Source organism: Mustela lutreola, chromosome 5 (genome assembly GCF_030435805.1).
Source record: "Mustela lutreola isolate mMusLut2 chromosome 5, mMusLut2.pri, whole genome shotgun sequence".
Taxonomy (NCBI): domain Eukaryota; kingdom Metazoa; phylum Chordata; class Mammalia; order Carnivora; family Mustelidae; genus Mustela; species Mustela lutreola.
Window position 1 is genome coordinate 152556362 of NC_081294.1, and position 23941 is coordinate 152580302.

The following is a 23941-nucleotide window of genomic DNA, read 5'->3' on the forward strand; positions in this document are numbered from 1 at the left end:
AGTTTTCCCAACACCAGGTCCTTTGTTGTAAATTAATTGGCCCTATAGGCATGGGTTTATTTTTGGGCTCTCCATCTGTTCTTTGACTTATCTCTCTTACACCAATACCACACTATTCTGATTACTATAGCTTTGTAATAATACAGTTTGAAATCTGGGAGCATTATGCCTCCAGCTTTTTTCTTTTTCAGGATTGCCTTGGCTCTTTGGGGTCTATAAGTTCTGGTTTTATAAAATGTATCTAGAATCCTTGCTTCCTAGGAAAGGGAGGGAGAGACAAGAAGGAATACCTGGAGAGTAAAATTCTAGAGAAAGGAGAGGGTAGATTGGCGACTGCGCTCTGGCATCTCAGCCCTAGCCAGTTCCCTCTTGGGGTCCTCCCGCCTCCTGAACATTCAGGGGATTGTACCATCCCTTAGGATCTGGCAGCACAGGCTCTGAGGGGCTTGGCCTCTGGGTATTGAGCCAGAGAGGAAGTACAGGTGATGGGCCCCGATGCTGACTCTGAATCTCTTGCTTGGAGTGGGCACTCCTGAGCCTGGAGCGATTTTTGGGCTCTGGAACCGCGGTACTGTACTGTCTCCTAATGGAGCAGCAGGCTGGTGGCGTGAAGGGCGGCTGTGGCTGCCATGAGCTGCTCTACCTCGTGCCAACACCTTCGATGGGAAGCGGGGGTTGGGAAGCGCCCTGGGTGCGTGCACCCTTCCCTCGCGCGTTTCTTCGCTCACGCGTTCCAAGCGTGCGTCATAGGCGGGACACCTAACAGTACGCGCTTTGCCTGGGGCCCCTTTGGCAGCTAACGGAAACCTCTCTGAGCCACTGACTCCATTTGAAGGACGCGACCTTGCAGAACTGCTCCTTATGGGCAGTTACCTGAGCCGGCCTCGCCCTCGGCTGGCAGCCTCTCTGCTGGATGGGGAGCAGCCCGAGGCAACTGAGAGCCTTGGGCCCAGGCCCGCGCACCCCGCCCACGGTGTTCCCCGGGCTGGCCGGGTTCACTCGGCGGCCTCGACCCTGGACGTAGCTCGCAGGCTGTCATACGAGGATCTTGTGGCTTCACCACGTCGGCGGCGGCGGCGACACCGTCGGCGGTTTGCCATAACCCATCGGCGGCAATATCCAATCCAGCAGGCCCGGTGTTTATTTCTGGGGGTCTTTTCCTCTGTGCCCCCGACCAGCCACCCGAAGCCAGCGCTGTCTGCTTGCAGCTCCAAGATGTTCTGCGCCTCCGTGATCCTGAAAATGGTATCCGCTAAGGGCAAACTGACGCTCCGTTTGGCTCTGAAGCAGACGGTCATCTGTATGTGGTCCTCACTTTCTGGTCACTTCCCAAATCTGTGCGTAAGGGAGACCTTGGTGAGGGCCCTCGAAGAGAACCGCCAGGTGAGCACCAAGGATGAGAAGGAGCTGGCCTCCCTGGCCGAGAGCAGGGGAGGGCTGGCCAAGTCAGAGGAAGGACACCCAGTCCCTGAGAAGCAGGATAATCTGAGAAGGGGTGCCGAGGGCAGCCAGAGTGTGCCATCTGCGTTCAGACGGCTGATGGTTAATGGAGTCCTCTCTTCCTTCGTACCCAGGCCTGGGCCTTTGAAGAGAGACTTCTACTCCACGAGCTTAGAAGATGGCCTGATTAAGAAATCCCACACCTGCTTTTTGAGCTCATGCAGCAAACGCAATGCCATCACCAGTTCTTACAGTTCCACTCGAGGTGTCCCGCCACAGAGATGCTGCCGATGCGCTGCGGGGATCTGGGGCGCAGCCTCCTCCCAGCCCCAGCCACCCACGAAGAAAGCCAGCGAGGAAAGCTGTCATTCTAGCTCTTCAGTCTCAGTAGAACCACAAAGGAAGATCAGGATCGAAAAGGCTGCCGAAGGAGAGGATGGGCAGAAGCAAAGTTTGAGCAATCACTCACCTCCCCCTGACAGTTCCAGGCCCCGGAGGCGCAAGATTCCTCTACTGCGGTCGTCGAGGCGAAATGACCCATTGATCTTGCCTCCACCACCCCAGCTAGGCTATCGAGTCACCGCTGAAGACCTTGACTTAGAGAAGAGAGCTGCGATCCAGTGGATCAATAAGGTGTTGGAAGGGTAAGACCGAAGTCCCCTCTGACTGCAGCGCCCCTGAGCCTTCCTGTTTGTCTGTGCTCCTCCTCCCCGCCCCCAGCATGAATGAAGAGCGGGAGAGCTTCTGGCAGGTGCAGAACTCACCAGGCCAGGGGGCCTTCCCATAGTTGGGATGGGGGGGCACCTCCATGGGCTGTTTTTCTTGGTTCTCCCTAAACCTCTGCCTTGCTTGGCTTGGCTGTAAAAAATTGATCCTTTCCCCCTGGCTCACCAGGGTCTGTTCCCCAGTACTTTGTGCTGGACCTCACTGGTTCTTTGGAGGAGAATTGTAGGAAACCACCCAAGTTCAGCTATACCCAGGGCACTGTACCTCTGGGTCCAATACAGCCATCAATAGGTTAGCTGTCTCCATAGAGACAATGTTCCATTTCCATCATCATTCTGCCAGATGGTGTCCCTACAAATTGGGTGGCTGAAACTTGTTAGGCTGGTCCACCCAGGGGTCAGGACCCCTGCAACAGAAGAGGGAAGCTTTGGACTAGTTTTTCTTTGGGCAGGAGCAGGCAAGACACCCACTGCTGCCATAACTGCCCTTTCCCTCCTTCCCCATTTGCTTAATTAGACCCTTGTCAGTCTTTCTCCTTTCTGCATGTGAATGCTTGGTCCTGCATGAACATTCAGGAAATGAACAAAGTTGTATGTGTCACCCACATATATAGTCATATGTATTTATATGTCACGTATAGTCATGTATATACATGGTCATATATGTATTATATATTATATGTATATGTATTATCATATAACACAATGTACATGTAATATATAGTATATATACTTCATATGTATAATGATATGAATAATGTATATGTATATATAACACAATACATATGTGTAATATAGATGTATATAATACATAATTATAATGTATAACAGTATATTACACACATGTGTAATAATTACACATGTGTGTAATATATGATATGTATAATAATGCATATACATATATGTAACATATAATATGTATGGCATATTACATATAGACTATAAAATGTGTATTATATTACACATAACAATAGATATTGAATATATATGTGGTGTTTGTTAATTTGCCGAATGTTTTATGTCTTTGCTCTTTGAACCTAGTGGAGGAAAAAATCGATTTGTGTAAGTAGTTTTTCTACTGTGTCAGGTTTTCTGTGGCTCAACTGATGGGAAAGTAGCACCACTTTTTGCCTTAGATGCTGATTCCTGATTTTTATGTTCAAGTCCATGGGAAGGCAGTTCACACGCTAGCCTTTTCCCACTTCTGCTTCTCACCTGTCCACCTGACATCACCATGGGCTGGATCCTACCTAGTATATGTTAGGAAATGACGTGTGACAATTAAGACTTTATTTCCTAAATTTGCTGCAATTTTAGACTTACAGGACAGTTTACACAGACAGTAGAATCTCCGTCTAGTCTTCATTGAGCTTCTCCTAATGTTACCATCTTACCAAACAATTACCGAAGCCAGGAAACTAACAATGATATAATGCTATTAGATGAACTTCAGACTTTAATTGGATTTTCCTTTCTAGTAAAGTTTTCTTTCTGTTCTGGTATCAATACAGAATCCCATGTTGCATTTAGTTGTCATGTCCCCTTAGTCGCCTCCAAACTGACAATTTCTGTCTTAATGCCTTGTGTAGCATTGATATGTCTGAAGAGTACCGATGAGGTATTTTGTAGAGTTTCCCTGGATTTGGATTTCTCTGTTTTCTCAGAAGAACACTGAAATTACAGATTTTTAAGAAAAATCTCAGAGATGATGTACTCTTCTCAGAATGTCATCTCAGGGGCACATTATATCTATATGTCTTATGGGAACGGTGGTGTCTGCCAGAGCTCTCCACTGTATATTTTTCCCTGTGTAATAAATATTGGGGGAGGGAATCATACTTTGATGATACAAAAGAATCCTGTTTATCCTTAAACTTATATAAACATCATCAGTAGATCTTGCCTACAGCAATTATTATTGTGCTGTTTTAATGATGATTTTCTACTTCCTTTGTTTCTTCTACATTTAATTAAAAATTCTTCTCTAGGGAAAGTTCTCTTGATTTATTTGTTTATTCAGTCATTTAAATCTGGATACGTGCATCAATGTTTATTTTGTTCTTTGGGCTATTATCTAATTTTATCACTGTTACTTATTTATTTTTTTGTTCAAATTGTTCTAAATTTCACCATTGTGAACTTATTTCATGTTAGCTGGTAAGTCCTTTTTAACATGCCTGCATATACATGCATTCCCCCCTTCCCTTTTCTGTAGGATTTATCTTCTAGCCCCATAAGATGCTCCAGGATCATCTTCCACTTTACCTATCCCAGCTCTGGAGTCACCTACCGGTCCAAGGAGCTTTGGTTCCTTTTACTGGAGAATAAAAGTTAAAAAACAAGATGTGGGCATTCAGGTGTGCTCATTGCTACTAGGAAGTCTCTGCTTCTAGGTTCTCTCAGGAGACAGAATTAGGATGTCTATGTTTCTGTTTATACATACTTACCTATATTTCTATATTTCTTTGTGTGTGTGTGCACAAATGAATCTACACTGATACCTCAGCATATAATTCAGAAATATAGGTTTCATTCTGGAAATGTTCCCCTTTGCTTATGTGTAACTTCTTTCTCCAACAGTTTCTCCAGAGAGACCTGATCTAATCTATCTATATTATAATTATACTTATTTTTCCAATTTAATATTTGCCCAAATTCAAAATTTGTCCAGTTTAATATGCTTACATAACATCTATAATAGATTTATTTAATTGACAAATCCTACAATACATGTAGTTTTGGAATTGCCAACCCTGTGGGCAACTTATCATTATTATTGTTTGTGTACAATTTCTACTTAATTTCTATTTCTATTTAACCTTACAGTACCCACTGCTTTAACTAAAACATTGCTTTTAAAAATCACTGGGTTCAGCTTTCAGCTTCCTTTCAGTGAGGTTATGTGATCCATTTGTACCACACCAAGATTCATTTCTCACAATCTGCATTCCACTTTGGGTTCCTCCAACAATCTAGTTGATTTTATTTTATTTTATTTTTTTAAAGATTTTATTAATTTATTTGACAGAGGTCACAAGTAGGCAGAAAGGCAGGCAGAGAGAGAGAGGGGGAAGCAGGCTCCCCACAGAGTAGAGAGCCGCATGCGGGGCTCGATCCCAGGACCCTGAGATCACGACCTGAGCCAAAAGCAGAGGCTTTAACCCACTGAGCCACCCAGGTGCCCCAGTCTAGTTGATTTTAATTTGCAAGCAGGAAAACTCATTCTTTTGATGTATACTTTGCTTGTTTTTTGTTGAGTACCTTTTTTTAAAAAAAATATTTTTTATTTATTCATTTTTTAGAAAGAGAGCAAGAGCAGGGGCAAGGAACAGACGGGGAGAGAGAGGAGGGAGAGTGAGAGAATCTCCATCAGATTCCACACTGTTTGAGGAGCCTGACTCAGGGCTCAGTCTCACGCCCTGAGGTCATGACCGGAGCTGAAACCAAGAGTCAGAGGCTTAACCAACTGAGCCATCCAGGTGCCTCTTATTGAGAATTTCTGTGTCTGTGTTCATGAGAGACATTGTTTTGAAATTTTATTTTCTTGTGTTGTTTTTGTCTGGTTTTGGTATCAGAATACTACTACTCCTATAGAATGAGTTGGGAAGGGTTCCCTCCTGTTGTACCTGGAAGGATTTGTACAATTGTTATAATTTCTTCTTGAAATGCTTGAGAGGGTTTACCATTGAAGCCATGTGGGTCTGGTTTTCTATTTATGGGAAGACTTAAAATGACTAATTCAATATCTTGTAAGTACACTAAGGTTTTCTAATTCTTCTTGAATCATTTTCTGTAATTGGTGTCTTTCTGGGAATCTTCCCATTTCATATTAGTTGTCTAATGTGTTGGCATAAAATTATTCATATTTCCTTATCATCCTAATAACTATTGTTAAGGTAGAAAATGATACCCTCTCTTCCATTTCTAACTTTGTGCCTTTTCTCTGTATCTCCATCTGAATGTCTCCCATTCTACATTCTTGCTTTCCTTCTGGTCAGTGTGGTTAAAGGTTGATCAATTGTGTTGATTTTTTAAAGAAATCAAATTTCATGGTTTTTGCTGTTTTCTATACTTGTTAATTTAGTTTCCAATATTATTTAATTCTTTCTGCTTCCTTTGGGTTTGCTCTCCTTTATGAGTTACTTCTTTAGAAGTTTCTTAAGATGGAAGATTAGGAATTTGAGACCTTTCTCTTTTCTAATTTAGGTATTTTAAGCTACAAATTCCCCCTTTATTGGCAGTAGAAAAATGTTGATTCTATGTTTGGATGACACTCAGTTCAATATATGTTCTAATTTTTCTTTTGATTTTTTCTTTGACCCATAGTTTATAAGTATGTTCTTGAATTTCCAAATATTTGAGGAGTTTTACACATTTCTTTCTGGTTTTGATTTATAATTCTACTGTGGCCTTAAGCCTACATTTAATGATTTCAATCCTTTTATATTTGTTGAGACATTTTTATGGGCAACCATATGGTCTATTTTGGAAAATGTTCCACAGGTCCTTTAAAAAAGGTATATTCTGCTATTGGGGGCAGTGTTCAATCAATGTCAAGTCAAGTTTTTGGATAGCTTTGTTGAAGTCTTGATTCTTACTAATTTTCTGTCCAAATTTTCTACCAGTTATTGAGAATGGAGTTTTATGATACTTAACTATAGTTGTCTTATTGTCTATTTTCACTATGAAATGTCCCTCTTTCTTCCTTGTTTTTTTTTTTTTTAAAGATTTATTAATTTATTTTAGAGAGAGCATATGCACGTAAGTGGGGGTAAGGGCAGAGGGAGAGAATCTTCAAGTAGACTCACCACTGAGTACAGAGCCTATCATGGGGCTCAGTCTCAGGACCTATGAGATCATGACCTGAGCCCAAGCCAAGAGTTGGATGCTCAACTGACTGATCCATCCATGTGCCCCATATCTTTCTCCCTGGTGATATTTGTAGCCTTAAGGTCAGCTTTGCCATATATTGCTATAGTTACTACAGCTTTTTCATGGATACTGTTTGCAGTTAATATCTTTTTCCATTCTCTTAATTTTTAATTATTTGTATATCTGAATCTAAACTGTATCTCCTAGAGTCAGCATATAATTCAGTATTGCTTTTAAAAATCCAGGCTCTGCCCTGTTATGTAACCTTTGGGTATTAGTTTTATTCTCTCATCATAATTTTTTTGAGGTCCATCTACATTGTGCATATCAATAGTTCATTTCTTCTTCTTGATGAATGGTATTTCATAGTATGGCTGTACATAGTTCTTTAACTATTCACTATTGGTAGTTTCCAGTTTGGGAATATCAGGAATAAATCTGCTATAAACATTAATGAACAAGCTTCCCCATGGAAATAAGTTTTCATTTCTTTGTGACAAATGCCCACAAGTGCAATTGCTCAGTCAAATGGTTAAGTCCACTTTTGGTGGGCATTTTGGGCATTTTAATCTATTCACATTTATTGTAATTATTGTCATAGTTGGATTTACTTTTTCCATTTTGCAACTTATTTTCTATTTGTCTCATTTGTGTTTTTTGTTTTGTTTTTTGCTTCTCTGTTCCTCCTTTACTACATTTGTTCATGTTAAATAGATTTTTTTTTTTAGTGCATCACTTTAATCTCTCTTCCCCCCTTTATTTTTACTATTTTTTTAAAGTTATTTTCATAGTGGTTGCTCTAAGAATTGCAATATGCATCTTAAATTTTCAAGTATCTACTTCAGGACATGCAGATGGCAAATAAACACATAAAAAGATGTTTCATGTCTTTAGCTAGTAGAGAAATGCAAATTAAAACCACAATGATCTATCACTACACACCTATCAGAATGCCTAAAGTAAGTAGTGATAATATCAAATGCTGGTGAGGATGGAAAGAAACTCGGTCATTCATACATTGCTAGTCAAAATGCAAAATGATACAGCCACCCTGGTATTAAGGAGGGCACTTGTGATGAGAACTGGGTGTTATATGCAAGTGAGGAATCACTAAATTCTACACCTAAAACCAATCTTACCATATATTCTAACTAAAAAGAATATAAATTAAAAAATTGAAACGCAAAAACATGATACAGCCACTCTGGAAAACAGTTTGGCAGTTCTTTTGAAAACCAAAAGTGGACTTAACCATTTGACTGAGCAATTGCACTTGTGGGCATTTGTCACAAAGAAATGAAAACTTATTTCCATGGGGAAGCTTGTTCATCAATGTTTATAGCAGATTTATTCCTGATATTCCCAAACTGGAAACTACCAATAGTGAATAGTTAAAGAACTATGTACAGCCATACTATGAAATACCATTCATCAAGAAGAAGAAATGAACTATTGATATGCACAATGTAGATGGACCTCAAAAAAATTATGATGAGAGAATAAAACTAATACCCAAAGGTTACATAACATATGATTCCATTTATGTAACATTCTTGAAATAACAAAAGTATAGAAATAGAGAACAGATTATTAGTTGACAAGGGTTAGGCATGAGGGGGGGAGTGGATATATATGGCTATGAAGAGATGTCACAAGGGAGGCTTTTGGTGATGGATTAGTTCTGTATATTGCTTGTGGTGGTTGCACAAATCTGCATGTAATAGAACTGCATAGAAGTAAACACAAATAAATTCATGTAAAATAGTGAAATCTGAATAATAAACTCTAAAATTTTCCTTGTTTTTATGTTGTATTTTAAATTTTCCTTGTTTTTTTTTTTTTAAGATTTATTTATTTATTTGACAGAGAGAGACCACAAGTAGGCAGAGAGGCAGGCAGAGAGAGAGAGGAGGAAGCAGGCTCCCTGCCGAGCAGAGAGCCCAATGCGGGACTCGATCCCAGGACCCTGAGATCACGACCTGAGCCGAAGGCAGCGGCTCAACCCACTGAGCCACCCAGGCGCCCCCAAATTTTCCTTGTTTTTATGTTGTATTTTAGTTATAGAAGATATTGTCATTGAGGGAAGCTGGCGGAAGGGTACTTTGCTCCCCGATTTACTGCAGATAAAAATTATATAAAAATAAAATTTAAGGGGCACCTGGGTGACTCAGTCAGTTAAGTTTCTGCCTTTGGCTCAGGTCATGAACCCAGGGTCCTGGGATCGAGCCCCACATTGGGCTCCTTCCTCTCCCTCTGAATGTTACTTTCCCTGCTTGTGCTCTCTCTCTCAAATAAATAAAATCCTTAAACAATTTTTTGATTTTTAACTAATAATATACTACAGGAAATGTATAGGGAGAGCCTATGTACTTTTCACCCAGTGTTAGTGTTGTAAATAACTATACCACAACATAAAAAACCAGGAAATTGACATTGGTACAATCCACAAAGCTTACTGATATTTCACCAATTATACATGAATTAGTTGTGTGTGTATATATATAGGTCTATGCAGTTATAGCATGTGAGCTTTATGTAAACGGCACATCTAACATACAAACTGCACCATTACCACAAGACTATCATGCTACACCTTTATAGTCACCCCTCCTCATCCCTAACCCCTATAAACCACTGATCTGTTCTCCATTTTTATAATTGTTATTTCCAAATGTTAGATAAGTGGAGTCATGCACTATGTATCTCTGAACACCAGCACCACCAAACTATTAACTCAATTATGACACTAGCTACCTTGAGATAGGATTAGAGCCCACGGATTAAAAGTTTAGTACCACAAGACTGTCCCCACTTCAGAATCCATTCACAAGTCTTAATTGTTACTGACCCCCTCCTCAAGTTCAATTAATTGCTAGAGTGGCTCACAGAACTCAGGGAAACATTTACTTATTTTTACCATTTTGTTTTAAAGGATATAGATGAACATTTAGATGAAGAGGTATATAGGGTTGGCTCTAGAAAGGTGCTGAGTGCAGTAGCTTCTGTCCCCCTAGCATGTGCCACCTTCCAGGTATATGATGTGTTCACCAAATTGGAAACTCTCCAAATCCTGCCCTCTTGGATTTTTAATGGAGACTTCATTACATTGGAACAACTGAGTAAATCATTGGTCATTAGTGATTGAACTCAATCTCTAGCCCCTCTCCCCTCCCTAGTGGTCAGGGGATGAGGTTGAAAGTTCTAACGCCCTGGCAGCCAGCCTCTACTCTTAGATTACTTAAGAGCTTTCCAAAAGTCACTTCCTTAACATACTAAGGTGTGGTGGGAAGGGGCTTATTATGAATAACAAAACATTCCTTTCACCTTTATTGCCCTGATGCTATTTCAGGAACTGAAGACAAAAGACAAAACATAACAAAAGATGCTCCCATTACTCTTTTTACTTAGGAAACCCAAGGATTTTAGGAACTTTTTGCCAGAAGTAAGACAAAGATCAAATATATGTTTCTTATAAGTCAAGTCATGATATCTTTTAGAGACTGGCTTTATTCACTTAGCATAATTTCTTGAGGTTTATTCAAATTGTGTATATCAATAGTCATTCCTTTTTACTGCTAAATCATATTCCATTTATGTACCACATAAATGGATGTACCACAGTTTGACTATGCACTCATTGAAAAATCTTTGGGTAAAAGAGGTAAAGGATCTGTACTCTAGGAACTACAGAACACTCATGAAAGAAATTGAAGAAGACACAAAAAGGTGGAAGACCATTCCACGCACTTAGATTGGAAGAATAAACATTGTTAAAATGTCTATACTGCCTAGAGCAATCTATACTTTCAATGCCATTCCAATCAAAATTCTACTGGCATTTTTCAAAGAGCTGGAGCAAACAATCCTAATATTTGTATGGAATCAGAAGAGACCCTGAATTGCTAAGGAAATGTTGAAAAAAAAAGACAAAACTGGGGGCATCATGTTACCTGATTTCAAGCTTAACTACAAAGCTGTGATCACCAAGACAGCATGTTACCAGCATAACAGACGCATAGACCAGTGAAACAGTAGAGAGCCCAGATATGGACCCTCAACTCTATGGTCAAATAATCTTCGACAAAGCAAGAATAAATATACAGTGGAAAAAAGAAAGCCTCTTCAATAAATGGTGCTGGGAAAATTGGACAGCTATATGTAGAAGAATGAAACTCAACCATTCTCTTACACCATACACAAAGATAAACTCAAAATGGATAAAAGACCTCAACATGAGGCAGGAATCCATCAGAATCCTAGAGGAGAACATAGGCAGTAACCTCTCCAACATCGGCCACAGCAACTTCTTTCAAGATATGTCTCCAAAGGCAAAGGAAACAAAAGTGAAAATAAATTTTTGAGACTTTGTCAAGATCAAAAGCTTCTGCACAGCAAAGGAAAGAGTCAGTAAAACAAAGAAGCAACCCATGCAATGGGAGAAAATATTTGCAAATGACAACACAGACAAAGGGCTTATATCTAGGATCTATAAAGAACTCCTCAAACTCGATACACACAAAACAGATAATCATGTCAAAAAATGGGCAGAAGACATGAACAGACACTTCCCAATGAAGACATACAAAGGGCTATCAGACACATGAAAAAATGTTCATCATCACTAGCCATCAGGGAGATTCAAATCAAAACCACATTGAGATACCACCTTACACCAATTAGAATGGCCAAAATTAACAAGACAGGAAACAATGTGTGTGAGAGAATGTGGAGAAAGGGAAACCCTCTTACACTGTTGGTGGGAATGCAAGTTGGTGCAGCCACTTTGGAAAATAGTGTGGAGATTCCTTCGGAAATTAAAAATAGAGCTTCTCTATTACCCTGCAATTGCACTATGGGTATTTACCCCAAAGATACAGATGTACTGAAAAGAAGGGCCATCTGTACCCAAATGTTCATGGTAGCAATGGCCACAGTCGCCAAACTGTGGAAAGAAACAAGATGCCCTTCAATGGACAAGGAAGATGTGGTCCATATATACTATGGAGTATTGTGCCTCCATCAGAAAGGATGAATACCCAAATTTTGTATCAACATGGGCAGGACTGGAAAAGATTATGCTGAGTGAAATAAGTCAAGCAGAGAGAGTCAGTTATCCTATGGTTTTGTTTATTTGTGGAGCATAAGAAATAGCATGGAGGACATGGGGAGATAGAAAGGAGAAGGGAGTTGGGGGAAATTGGAGGAGGAGACAAACCATGAGAGACTGTGGACTCTGAAAAATAATCTGAGGGTTTTGGAGGGGTCGGGGGTGGGAGATTGGGTGAGCCTGGTGGTGGGTATTACAGAGGGCACATATTGCATGGAGCACTGGGTGCTCCCTGAATTCTGGAACACTGGAAATAAATCTAAAAAATAAATAAAGATTAAAAAAAGAAAAATCTTTGGGTAGTTTCCAGTTTAAAGTTATCAGGAATAAAGCTGCTATAAACATTTATAAATAAGTTTCTTCCTGAGAGGATGGCAGAGTAGTAGCAGGACCCTATGCTTGTATCATCCCTGGAACACAGCTGGATAATGACAAAATCATTCTGAACAACCAAGAAATTGATCTGAGGGTTGATGGAGCAAACTGCACAACTAGAGGGAGAGAGAAGGCCACACCATGGAAGGTAGGATGTATGAAGACATGATTTGGGGAAGAAAAGGCCTGTGGGTGCCGTGGAGGGGAGGGAGCCCTGATCACAGAGAGAGGTGAGAAAGAAGAGGAGAGAGAGGAGCGCATAAAGATCACACAAGGAAAATAATTTCCCAGTGCCACCAACTGGGAAAAGGAGTGGGGCTGATTATTATGAGTTTTTATCAGCAGAGCTCAAAGACTGGTTTTAGAGATCCACACCCTGGCTGGTGTTGAATCTGGTGGGTGCTGCAGTGCTCCTGTGGAAAAGGAGGGTAGAGACCCAGAAGCAGATCTGGGGATCCCCTGGGACACACTAGGAGAGACAGTTTCCCGTTCTTGGAGTGCATCTGGGAGAGGTGTCATTGCTCTGAGGGGACAAAAGAACTGGCAGGTGACATTGAACTCTCCCACCCCTTAGCACTAGGGCAGAGATACAAGCTCAGGGTGGCTAACCTGGACATTGGTTTTTTGCTGTGCTTTACTCTAAACTCCAAGCTCCAGTGCGTTGGTGCAATGGCCCTTCTGGGACAAACCTGCTCTAGCCCCAGAGTGGCAAGACTTTTTCCCAGAGGAATGGTGGGGGTCTGTGCCACAATGAATCCCCAAAATTTAGAGTTTTAAAACTCATCTGGTGAAGGCAGGTATCTGAGGGATGCCTGGGACATATGAGGGGAGATTGTTTGCTCTTCTGTTAGGGCTTCTGGACATCAACAGGAGCAAATTCCCCTCTCTGGGGACAAGGAAAGGGCTGGTACCATTTTTTTCCTCCCCTCTCCATCAGCATGGACTGACTTCAGTGAGCAGGACAGCACCAACAATGGAGACCTGAGCCTCTTACATGTCCTCCTGCATTCATCAGGTGCTTCTTTACTATGGTAAGTTTGCCTGGGAACCAGAGCAGAGGTCCCCTCCCCTAGAAGACCAGTACAAACCCTCTGCATGCACCAAGTCTACTGACCATAGAGTGCTATAAAGCTTTAGCTTTAGTGGAACTAGCATCAGAGCCCTCTTAACAAGCAGACCAGTGTAAACCTAGTTAAAACTCATCAGACTCTGGACAAGGTACCAAAACTCCCCACTTTAGGCAAGGAGAAACTCTGCAAAGGGTTGATCTGAGGGAACAGGCAGGCATAACTCAGTAGCAGAGTGCACACAGAATATACCAGAAACACTTCCCAAAGAACCATGTCCTGGACAGTATATGACCTCTCCTTAAAAAGCCATTATTCTCTTGAGCAGGAAATATAACAGGTTTTCCTAACACAAAGAAGGGAACAGAAACCTAGACAAAATGCCAAGATGGAAGACTTTATCCCAAAAGGAAGGACAAGAAAGGGTCAAGGCCAGGGATCTAATTGAACAGATATAAGTAATATGCCTGATCCAGATTTTAAAACAACAATCCTAAGGGTATTGAGAAAAGCATAGTGACAAGGGAGTTGCTTACCACAGAGATAAGAGACCCAGAAATTAGTTAGGCCAAAATAAAAAATGCTGTAACTGAAATGTGAAACAGCTGGATGTAGGGATACATGGATGGAAGAAACAGAATACGAGTAAGTGATATAGAAGATAAAATTTGGAAAACAATGAAGCTTAACAGAAGAGGAAAAATATTTGATCACGAGTGTAGATTTATGGAAATCAGCAACTCCATAAAGCATAACATTCCTATCACAGAAGTTCCAGAAGGAGAAGAGAGGGGAAAAGGGGCAAAGCATTATTTGAGCAAATTATAGCTAAAAACTTCCCTTATCTTGGGGAGGAAACAGACATCAGATCTGGGAGACACAGAGAATTCCCATCAAAATCAACAAGAGCAGGCCAATATGAAGACATATCATAGTAAAATTTGTAAAATATAGAGATAAGGAAAAAATCCTAAAAGCAGCAAGACAAAAGAAATCCCTAAATTATAAAGGAAGACAAATAAGATTAGCGGTAGATCTCTCCACAGAAACTTGGCAGGTCAGATAGAAGTGGCATGATACATTCAACATGCTAAAGAGGAAAAATAAGCAACCAAGAATACTCTATCCTTTCATTCAGGACAGAAGGAGAGATAAAGAAGTTCCCAGACAAAAATTAAAGGCGTTCATGACCACTAAACCAGCCCTGCAAAAAATATTAAAGGGGACCATTATAGTGGGAGAGAAAGACCAAAAGTGACAAAGACCAGAAAGGAACAGAGACAATCTACAGGAACAGTGAATTTACAGGTAATACAAAGGTACTAAGTTCATATCTATCAATAAGCACTCTAAATGTAAATGGATTAAATGCTACAATCAAAAGATACAGAGTATCATAATCGATAAAAAAAAAATGACCCATCTATATGCTGCCCACAAGAGACTCATTTTAGACCTAAACACCAGCAGATTGAAAGTGAGGGGATGGATTGAAAGTGAGGGGATTACCATCATGGTAATGGATGTCAAAAGAAAACCAGAGTAGCCAGACTTATTGTCATTGTTTAAAGAACTAGAACAAACAATCCTAAAATTTGTATGGAACTACAAAAGACCTTGAATACCAAAGCAATCTTGAAAAAGAAAAACAAAATTGGAGGTATCACAATTCCATACTTCCAAGTTATATGACAAAGCTGTAATCACCAAGACAGTATGGTACTGGCACCAAAAATAGACACATAGATCAATGGAACAAAATAGAAAGCTCAGAAGTAAACCCATAGTTGTATGGCCAATTAATCTTCAACAACTGAGGCAAGACAATTCATTGGGAAAAAGAATCTCTTCAACAAAAGATGTTGGGGAGAACTGGACAGCTACATGCAGAAGAATGAAACTGGACCACTTTCTGACACTATACACAAAAGCAAACTCAGAATGGATTAAGAATTTAAATGTGAGACCTGAAACCATAAAAATCCTTGGTGAGAACACAGGCAATAATTTCTCTGACATTGGTCATAATGACATCTTTCTAGATAAGTCTCCTGAGCAAGGGAAATAAAAGCAAAAGTGAACTTTTGGGACTACATCAAAATAAAAAGATTCCGTACAGCAAAAGAAACAACCAACAAAACTAAATGACAACCTATGGGATGGGAGAAGATAAATATCTTATCTGATAGATAAGATAAATGACTTATCTGATAAAGGGTTAGATTATATTCAAAATATATAGAGAATGGATATAATCCAACACCCAGAAAACAAATAATCTAACTTAAAAATGGGCACAAGACATGAAAAGACATTTCCCCAAAGAAGATACACTGATGTCCAAGAAACCATGAAACCATGTTCAAAATCACGCATCCTCTAGGAAATGGAAATCAAAACCACATTGATATCACCTTGCACCTGTCAGAATGGCTAAAGTAAAAGACACAAAAAACAACAAGTGTTGGTGAAGATGTGCAGAAAAGGGAACCCCCATGCACTTGGTGGGAAGCTGATAGATCCACTGTGGATAACAGTATGGAGAGTCCTTAAAAAACTAAAACCAGAGCCATCCTATGATCCAACAATCACATTATAGGGTTTTACCCGAGAACTACAAAAACACTAATTCAAAGGGATACATGCATCCCTATATTTATTGCAGCATTATTTACAATAGTAAAACCATAGAAAACCTAATTGCCCACCGATAGAGGAATGGATAAGAGAGATGTGGGTGGGAGAATGGGTGAAATAGGTAAAGGGATTAAGAGATACATCCCTTTTTTATTTTTTAAAGATTTATTTATTTATTGGAGAGAGCCAATGTGGGAGGGCCAGAAGGAGCAGGAGAGAGAGATCCCAAGCCGACTCCACGCTGAGCCCTGAGCCTGATGTGGGGGCTCCATCTCAGGACCCTGACCATGAATTGAGGTGAAATCAAGAGTTAGAGAGCCTTGCTGGAGGGGCAATGGTGGACAAGATTTTGGATCTAGGGAACAGAAAATAATCCACTTCTGCCAGATGAATGACCTTGGGCAAATCAGTTTAATTCTGCCAGGCTACATTTTGGCATCCAAAAATTGGATACAGCTACCTGAAAGCCTCATGTGAGGTGAATATGTATTCCTCTGTGAAAGGTTTGTTGGTTTTTAAACAGATAGCACTGTGTAAATGTAGGCTATTGTTTTGTACTGCCAATTGCCAAATATACTACTTAATTCTATCCATCTACACAAACCAGTATAGCCTGCCAATGGTCTTTTCAATAGTCAAAGATTTATGAATAAAGTGATTTTCCTTAAAAAAAAAAAAAGAGTTGGACGTTTTAATTGACTGAGCCAACCAGGTGCCCCTAAGAGTACACACTGAGCACTGAGTAGTATATGGAATTGCTGAATTACTATATTGTACCCTTGAAACAAATATAACACTATGTCATCTATACCAGAATTAAAAAAATTAAAAGAATCCAACAAACAAAACAACCTATAAATGAATTTAGGAAGAACTGACATCTTTATTATGTTGAGATTTTTGGTCCTTGCCTGTGGTATGTCTCTCCAAGAACTGAGGTCATCTTTGATTTCTTTCATTTGCATTTTGTAATTTTTATCACACAGATCCTGTTCATATTTTGTTAGATTTATACCCGAGGATTTCATTTTCTCTGAAGCAATTACAAGTGGTATTGTGGCTTTGCTTTTGGTTTCTACCTATTCATCATCAGTATATAAAAATGCAATTCATCTTTGTGTATTTATCTAGTATCTTGAGAGAAGGCCAAGCTCAATAATTTGGTTTTGGGGCATTTATTTTACAGATTCTCCTGGGATTTTCTACACAGACCATCATGCCACTTGGAAATGGATTTATTTTTCCTTTTCAATCAATATCCCTTCTATTGCTTTTAAGTGCCTTATTACAGTGGCTAGAACTTTCCATGTCAAATAATAATGAGAGCCAAAATTCTTGCCTTGTTCCCAATCTTCGAGGAAAAGCATTCAGCCTTTTACCATTAATTATGATGTTGGTTGTAGATTTTTTTTTTTGTAAGCTATTCTTTATGAGGTTGGGGATGACCATTTCTATTCCTACTGTAGTAAGATTTTTTTTTTTTTAATCAGGAATATGGCTTTTGAATTTTGTTAAGTACTTTTTTGTGCCAACGGATATGATCATACAACATTTTTCTTCTTTGGCCTGTGTAGATATGGTGGATTATATTGATTGGTGTTAGAATAATGAACCAGTCTTGCATATCTGGAATAAATTAAATTCCACTTCTTCATGATGTATTATTATTATTATTAAAAATTTATTTATTTACGTATTTATTTATCAGAGAGAGAGAGCATGCACAAGTAGGCAGAGAGGCAGGCAGAGGCAGAGAGAGAAGCAGGCTCCCTGCGGAGCAAGGAGCCCAATGCGGGGCTCGATTCCAGGACCATGGGATCATGGCCTGAGCCTAAGGCAGCGGCTTAACTGACTGAGCCACCCAGCTGTCCCTTCATGATGTATTATTATTTGTATACATTGTTGGATTTGATTTGCTATAATTTTGTTAAAAACTTTTGTACCTACATCCATGAGAGATTTGGTCTTTTATGTACTGTATTTATCTGATTTTGGTATCGCACTCAAAACACTGGCTGCAAAAAACAATTTGAAAAATATTCCCTTCTTATATTTTATGGATAATATTGTACAAAATTAGCATTAATTCTTCCTCAAATATTTGGTAAAATACTCCAGTGAAACTATCTGGGCTCAAGGATTTCTCTTGGGGAGACTTATAGTTACAGATCCAATTTTTTAGTCGTTTTAGGAATAATCATGTTATCCACTTCATCTTGGTTTAATTTTGGTAGTTTGTGGTTTTGAAGAATTGCTCCATTCCTTTAAGTTGTCAAATTTATGAGCATAAATTTGTTCATAGTATTCCCTCATTATTCTTTTTATGGATGCAAGATCTGTTGTGATATTTTCTTTAATTACTGACAATTGGTTAATTCCTTATATCAATCTTGATATCAATCTTGATAACATTTGTTCATTTTTTTTTCGGAAAAGTAAGTTTTGTTTAATTAATTTTATCTCTTTTCCTGTTTCAATTTCATTGACTGCTGCTTTTATTTTTATTCGTTCCCTTTGCTTGCTTGGTCTTTAATTTTTGTTCTTTCTCTAATTTCTGGAGACAGGAACTTAGATTATTGAGTTCTTCTGAGTTTTCTTTTCTAATATAAACATTTATTGCTTTAAGTACCTCTCTGAGCTCTGTGTTAGCTGCATGCCACAAATTTTGGTACCTTGTGTTTTCAGGTTTATTTTTTGTGGCACTCCCTCTTTGATTATTTAGAAATATGTTGCCTGATTTTCAAATATTCGGTTTTTATTGTTGTTGTTGTTGTCATTCTGTATTTGATTTCTTGTTCTTGTCTAGTATGGCCAGAGAACATACTCTATGGTTTCTACCCCTTTAAATTTGTTAAGGCTTGTTTTAGGACCCTAGATTAAAGGTTGCCTTGATAAATATTCTATGGATGTCAGAAAAGAATGTGTGTTTTACTGTCTTGGAAATGTTCTATAAATGTCAATCAAATCCTTTTTGTTAATAGCATTCCTTAGTTCTATTTTGATGATTTTCTGTGTTAGTTTTATCAGTTGATAAATGAGGACCGAAGTCCCCAACTATACTTGTGACTTTATCTATTTCTCCTTTCAACTTTCAGACTTTTGTTTCATGTACTCTGAAGCTTTATTGTTCGGCACATACACATTTAGAGTTGTTGTATCTTCTTATTGGATAGATCCTCTTGTTATTATGTAACATACCTCTTAGTGGATAGATCCTTTTGTTACTATGTAACGTACCTACCTCTTTGTCCCTACTAACAGATAAAGCCTACTTTATCTGATATTAATACAGCCTTTCCTGATGAAAAAAAAAATGTTTGCATGCTTTTTCTTTTTTCTTTTTTTCCCTTTCTTTCTTTTCTTTTTTTCTTTTTTTACTTTTCAGCCTATTTATATCATTATGTTTGAAGTGAGTTTTTGCAGGCAGCATACACTCAGGTCTGCCAAGCTCTTTCAATTTGTGTATTCAGATCATAGGCATTTAAAGTAATTATTGGTATAACAGGGCATGCTTCTGTCATTTTCTTGTTTGTTGTCTGCCCCCTATATTTCTCATTCTTCTGTTATTTTTTCCCCTTCCATTCTGTGAGTTACCTGAGCATTTAGACTTCAATTTTGATTTATTTATCATGTTCTTCAGCACATTACATTTTCTGTAATCTTCTTAGTAGTTGCTTGGTATAATCTTACACATGTGCAACCACAGCCTACCGGTGAAATGTAGAAACTTGACTTACCTTATCCTCATTTTAAAATACAAGTTTTTCCACTATATACACTGAGCACCAGATTAGATGATGGTTACGTTTGCTTCAACCATAAAATGTGATTAAAGAAACTCATGAGGTAAAGGATTGTGCATTATATTCACTTCTATTTTTACTCATTCTATTTCTTCTCTGAAGTTCTCAACCTCTCTCTGTTACTATTTTATTTCTATTTGGAGATCTTCCTCTCTGTTAACAATAAATTCTCTTAGTTTTCTTTTGTCTTAGAATATCATTATTATTTCCCATTCATTCCTGAAAGAAGGACATGGGATTCAAAACACAGTTTTTTGCTTTCAGCACTTGAAAAATGTGCCATTTCTTTTTGGACTCCATTGTTTTAGATGAGAAATCTGTTGTCATTGAAATTGGCCCTCCTTCCTATGCAATATCTCACTTCTCTCTGGCTTTTTAAAAATTGTATCCTTGTTAGTTTTCACGAGTTTGTTAGCTTTTAGAAGTTTAATTATGTTGTGTGTTGGCATGGATTTTGGGATTTGCTCAACTTCTTGAATCTGTAAATTTCTCTCTTTTGCCAGATTTGCCAATGGGCTTTTCTGCCATTATTTCTTCCAATACATATTCATTTCCACACTTTGTCCTCTCCTACTTCTGGGGCTCTCCTAATATGAGTTCTGTGAATGCTAGACCTCCTTTTTCTATAGTCTTTTAAGTTCCTGAGGGTCCTTTGTTTGTTTGTTTGTTTTTGTCAACTATGTTCTTTTTGCACAGACTAGGTAAGTTCTACTGATTTGTTTTCATGTTCATTGATGCTGTTCTCTGTCATTTTCACTTACTATCAAGTCTATCTAGCAAGTTTTAAAATTTTATCGCATTTCAGTTGTACAATCTCCACTTGGTTCTTTTTTCCCATTTTGTTCTTTATAAGTTCTCTTTCATTCTTTAAAATTTTATTTTTTTATTTGTTTCAAGAGAGAATTTGTAATTGATTATTGAAGCATATTTATGCCAACTGCTTTAAAATCCTTGTCCACTGGGGTTGCTGGGTGCCTTAGTTGGTTGAACGTCTGCCTTCAGTTCAGGTCATAATCCCAGAATCCTGAGACCAAGCCCAGCATCTGACTCCCTGAACCCTGCTTCTCCCTCTCCCTCTGCTGCTCCCCTGCTTGTGCACTCTCTCTCACTTTGTCACATAAATAAGTAAAATCTTAAAAAACAAACAAACAAACAAACAAACAAACAACACAAACCAACCCAACGAAATCCTGTCTGACAATCCATATTACTTATCTTGGTATTAGTGTCAGCCAGTTTTCTTTTCTTAATCGAATTGCGGTTTCACTGGTTTTTGGTATGAGGAATGATTTTTCTGTTATGTCCTCAGTGTTTTTGTCATGATGTTGAGATTCTTTACCCCATTTTAGTATTCTGTTTCGCAGGTGGTTTTGCTGTTTAGGGTTAGCCTTTAGATTCCTACCTATTTTTTGTGAGCTTGACAGTATAGCTTCAGTCTTGCAATGCTGTTCTGATCTGCTTCATTCTTCTGGGGCTCCAGGGACTCCTGCTCAATTCCCGCTGGTGTTGTCTGTGGGGACAGGGAGTGTTCAACTGGGTTATCTGGTGTCCCTGTTGAAGAGGGGGGTTGGGTCACCTTCTGTTGAAGAGGGGGTTGGGTCAGAGGCCATTTCTTTTGGGTCTACTTATGCCATGGGTAAAGAAAGGGTAGGGAGACCCAGGGCTTTGCTGCTGCCGCTGCCATGAGCAGTTGGGGCTGCTTTCTGATGACTCAGCTGTGGAGTGAGGGTTTAATTTCCTCAGTCTCTGTTGGGATTCTCCTTTCTTGTCCTTTGGCCAGTGAAAGCAGGATTTTATTATTGTTATGGTTTTGTATACACCCATTGGTAGTTCCGTGTTCCAAACCTCTCTGACCTGGATATATATGAGAGATTAATATATAAGTCCTGGATATATATGAGAGATTAAACACATACACACGTGCGTACACACACACACACACACACACACACACACACAGGGAACTCACCACATGTCACTCCTCAAATCACGAGGTTCCTAGTCAGTTTACTTTTATTTTTCCAGACTTTAGAGTGTCTTTTTACCGTTGTTTTCAATAATAATTTCTGAGGTATTCTGTTGCACGAGAAGGGAGAAGCAGGGAATAGTAAGTTTATGTCATCTTGTTATGGTGCTGGTGTAGCTAACATTGCCTTTGAGGAGAGGCTTTGCTGACCACCTCACTCTGACACTCTGGAAGTCCTATCCCCAAATCAGTTTAATTGTACATTTTCTGACAAAAGTCTCATTTATCCCATACTTGTATCCTCTTCTCAAGGGTCCTAGCACAGTCCCAATACCCATCAACTATTCCCATGAATTTTAACTGTTACTTAAAATCTGCTTTTTAAATGGGTAAAGAAACTAATTGTATTACATAAACATTTGGGGGAACATTTTTTCCTGTATTCCTGGTCTGTTCTCTAGGTTCACCTTTGTTCTTGCTGAAATTATTCTTCAATAATTTCTTCAGTGAGGCTGTATGGGAGTAAGTTCTCTTGATTATTTTGTATCTTCAATGACTTTTTTTTCCCCCAAAAGACTTTATTTATTTGACAGACAGAGACCACAAGTAGGCAGAGAGAGAGGGGGAAGCAGGCTCCCAGGGAGCCTGATGCAGGGCTCGATCCCAGAACCCCAGGCAGAGGCTTTAACCCACTGAGCCAACCAGGTGCCCCTCTTCAATGACTTTTTTTAGACCTTACTTTTGAAATATAGACAGGTATAAAGTTTTTAGGCTGATACATATATCCCCTGATATATCCCACTGATATACCCCCTGATATCCCACACTGATATCAGGGCATGGTTATCTGAAGACACTGTAAATTTTGAGTCTTTGGGCAAGTACTTTCCCATGGACAAGATTTTGTGTTCTGGTGCCATAGTCAGTAATCGAAATGTGGACTCGTATGTGTTGGGTAAGTTACTAATCCTGTTTCCTTAAAGATAAAAGGGGGATAATCGTAAGAGTTACAGAATGCTTCTATAAGTCTCCCATGATGTCAAGTGCTTTGCCATTATTACCCTTTTTATTCCTCATGTAGTTCACTATTATTTTTGTCTTTTATAGATGATGGAGCTAAGATCCAGAGCAAACTTGAGGACCATGACATCATGACTCTTCTACATATGAGCTAACCCTCAAATCTGAGTGTCTAGGCTTTACTCTGTGCTTGTAGTGCAATATTACATTCCATGTAGGGTCATTTTGATACTTAAATAAGATAATCATCTAAAGTGCTAACTGTGGTATGTGCCTTTTACTTGTGTTTGGTACATTTTATCCCTTATGACTTCTTCCTCCTCTGCTGGCCATATCTGCGGCCCCACACTCCCTTAGAAAATCCTCCCATTCCCCTTGGCTGCCATAGGAATGCTCATGTGTTGGCTGAGGATGACCAGACAGATGCTTCTCAACTTCTCATTCCTCAAGCCGCCAACAGAGGTTCTGGCCTTCATGTAGAGCCCACAGGAGCACTGCTTCCTCCCCCCAGATCTACTGTCTGGGTCATGACATGGAAACATCTGCATTCATGTCCAGAGCATCATAAAATCTCTCTTCAGTAACACCATCAATGTCTCCATAGGTGCTCAGATCAGTATATGGGATTGAGTTGAGGAGAGAGGTCAGTCTTTTGTCCCTAGACACCTTCCTCCTGTCTTGCCTGTGTCCCCTCCTCCAAATTTCCCTTGTCTTCTTATCCCATTGTCCCACTCACAGCCACTCATCTTCTCCATTGCTAGCTTTTTTGAATCAAACTTGGTTTCCTGCTCTAGGATGGTGAGAGACACAGGGCAGAGCTTCAGCAGTTCAAAATAAAGGAGAACAAGGTGCCTGAGACCTGAATCAGAGGTAATTCCTGAAAGACAAGGGGTAGGTTGAGGCAAGGTGTGCCACCAACCCCAGAACAG

At 39.4% G+C, this 23941-nt stretch overlaps 1 protein-coding gene across 1 annotated transcript; it reads left to right on the forward strand.

The window, feature by feature from the left end:
* The first annotated feature begins 771 nt into the window (after positions 1 to 771).
* LOC131831439 (nuclear envelope pore membrane protein POM 121-like) lies at positions 772 to 23267 on the forward strand. The gene is made up of 2 exons (XM_059173495.1): positions 772 to 2084; positions 23100 to 23267. The coding sequence occupies exons 1-2, from the start codon at positions 862 to 864 to the stop codon at positions 23101 to 23103; spliced, it is 1227 nt and encodes a 408-aa protein (XP_059029478.1). The 5' UTR covers positions 772 to 861; the 3' UTR covers positions 23104 to 23267.
* The last annotated feature ends 674 nt before the right edge of the window (positions 23268 to 23941 follow it).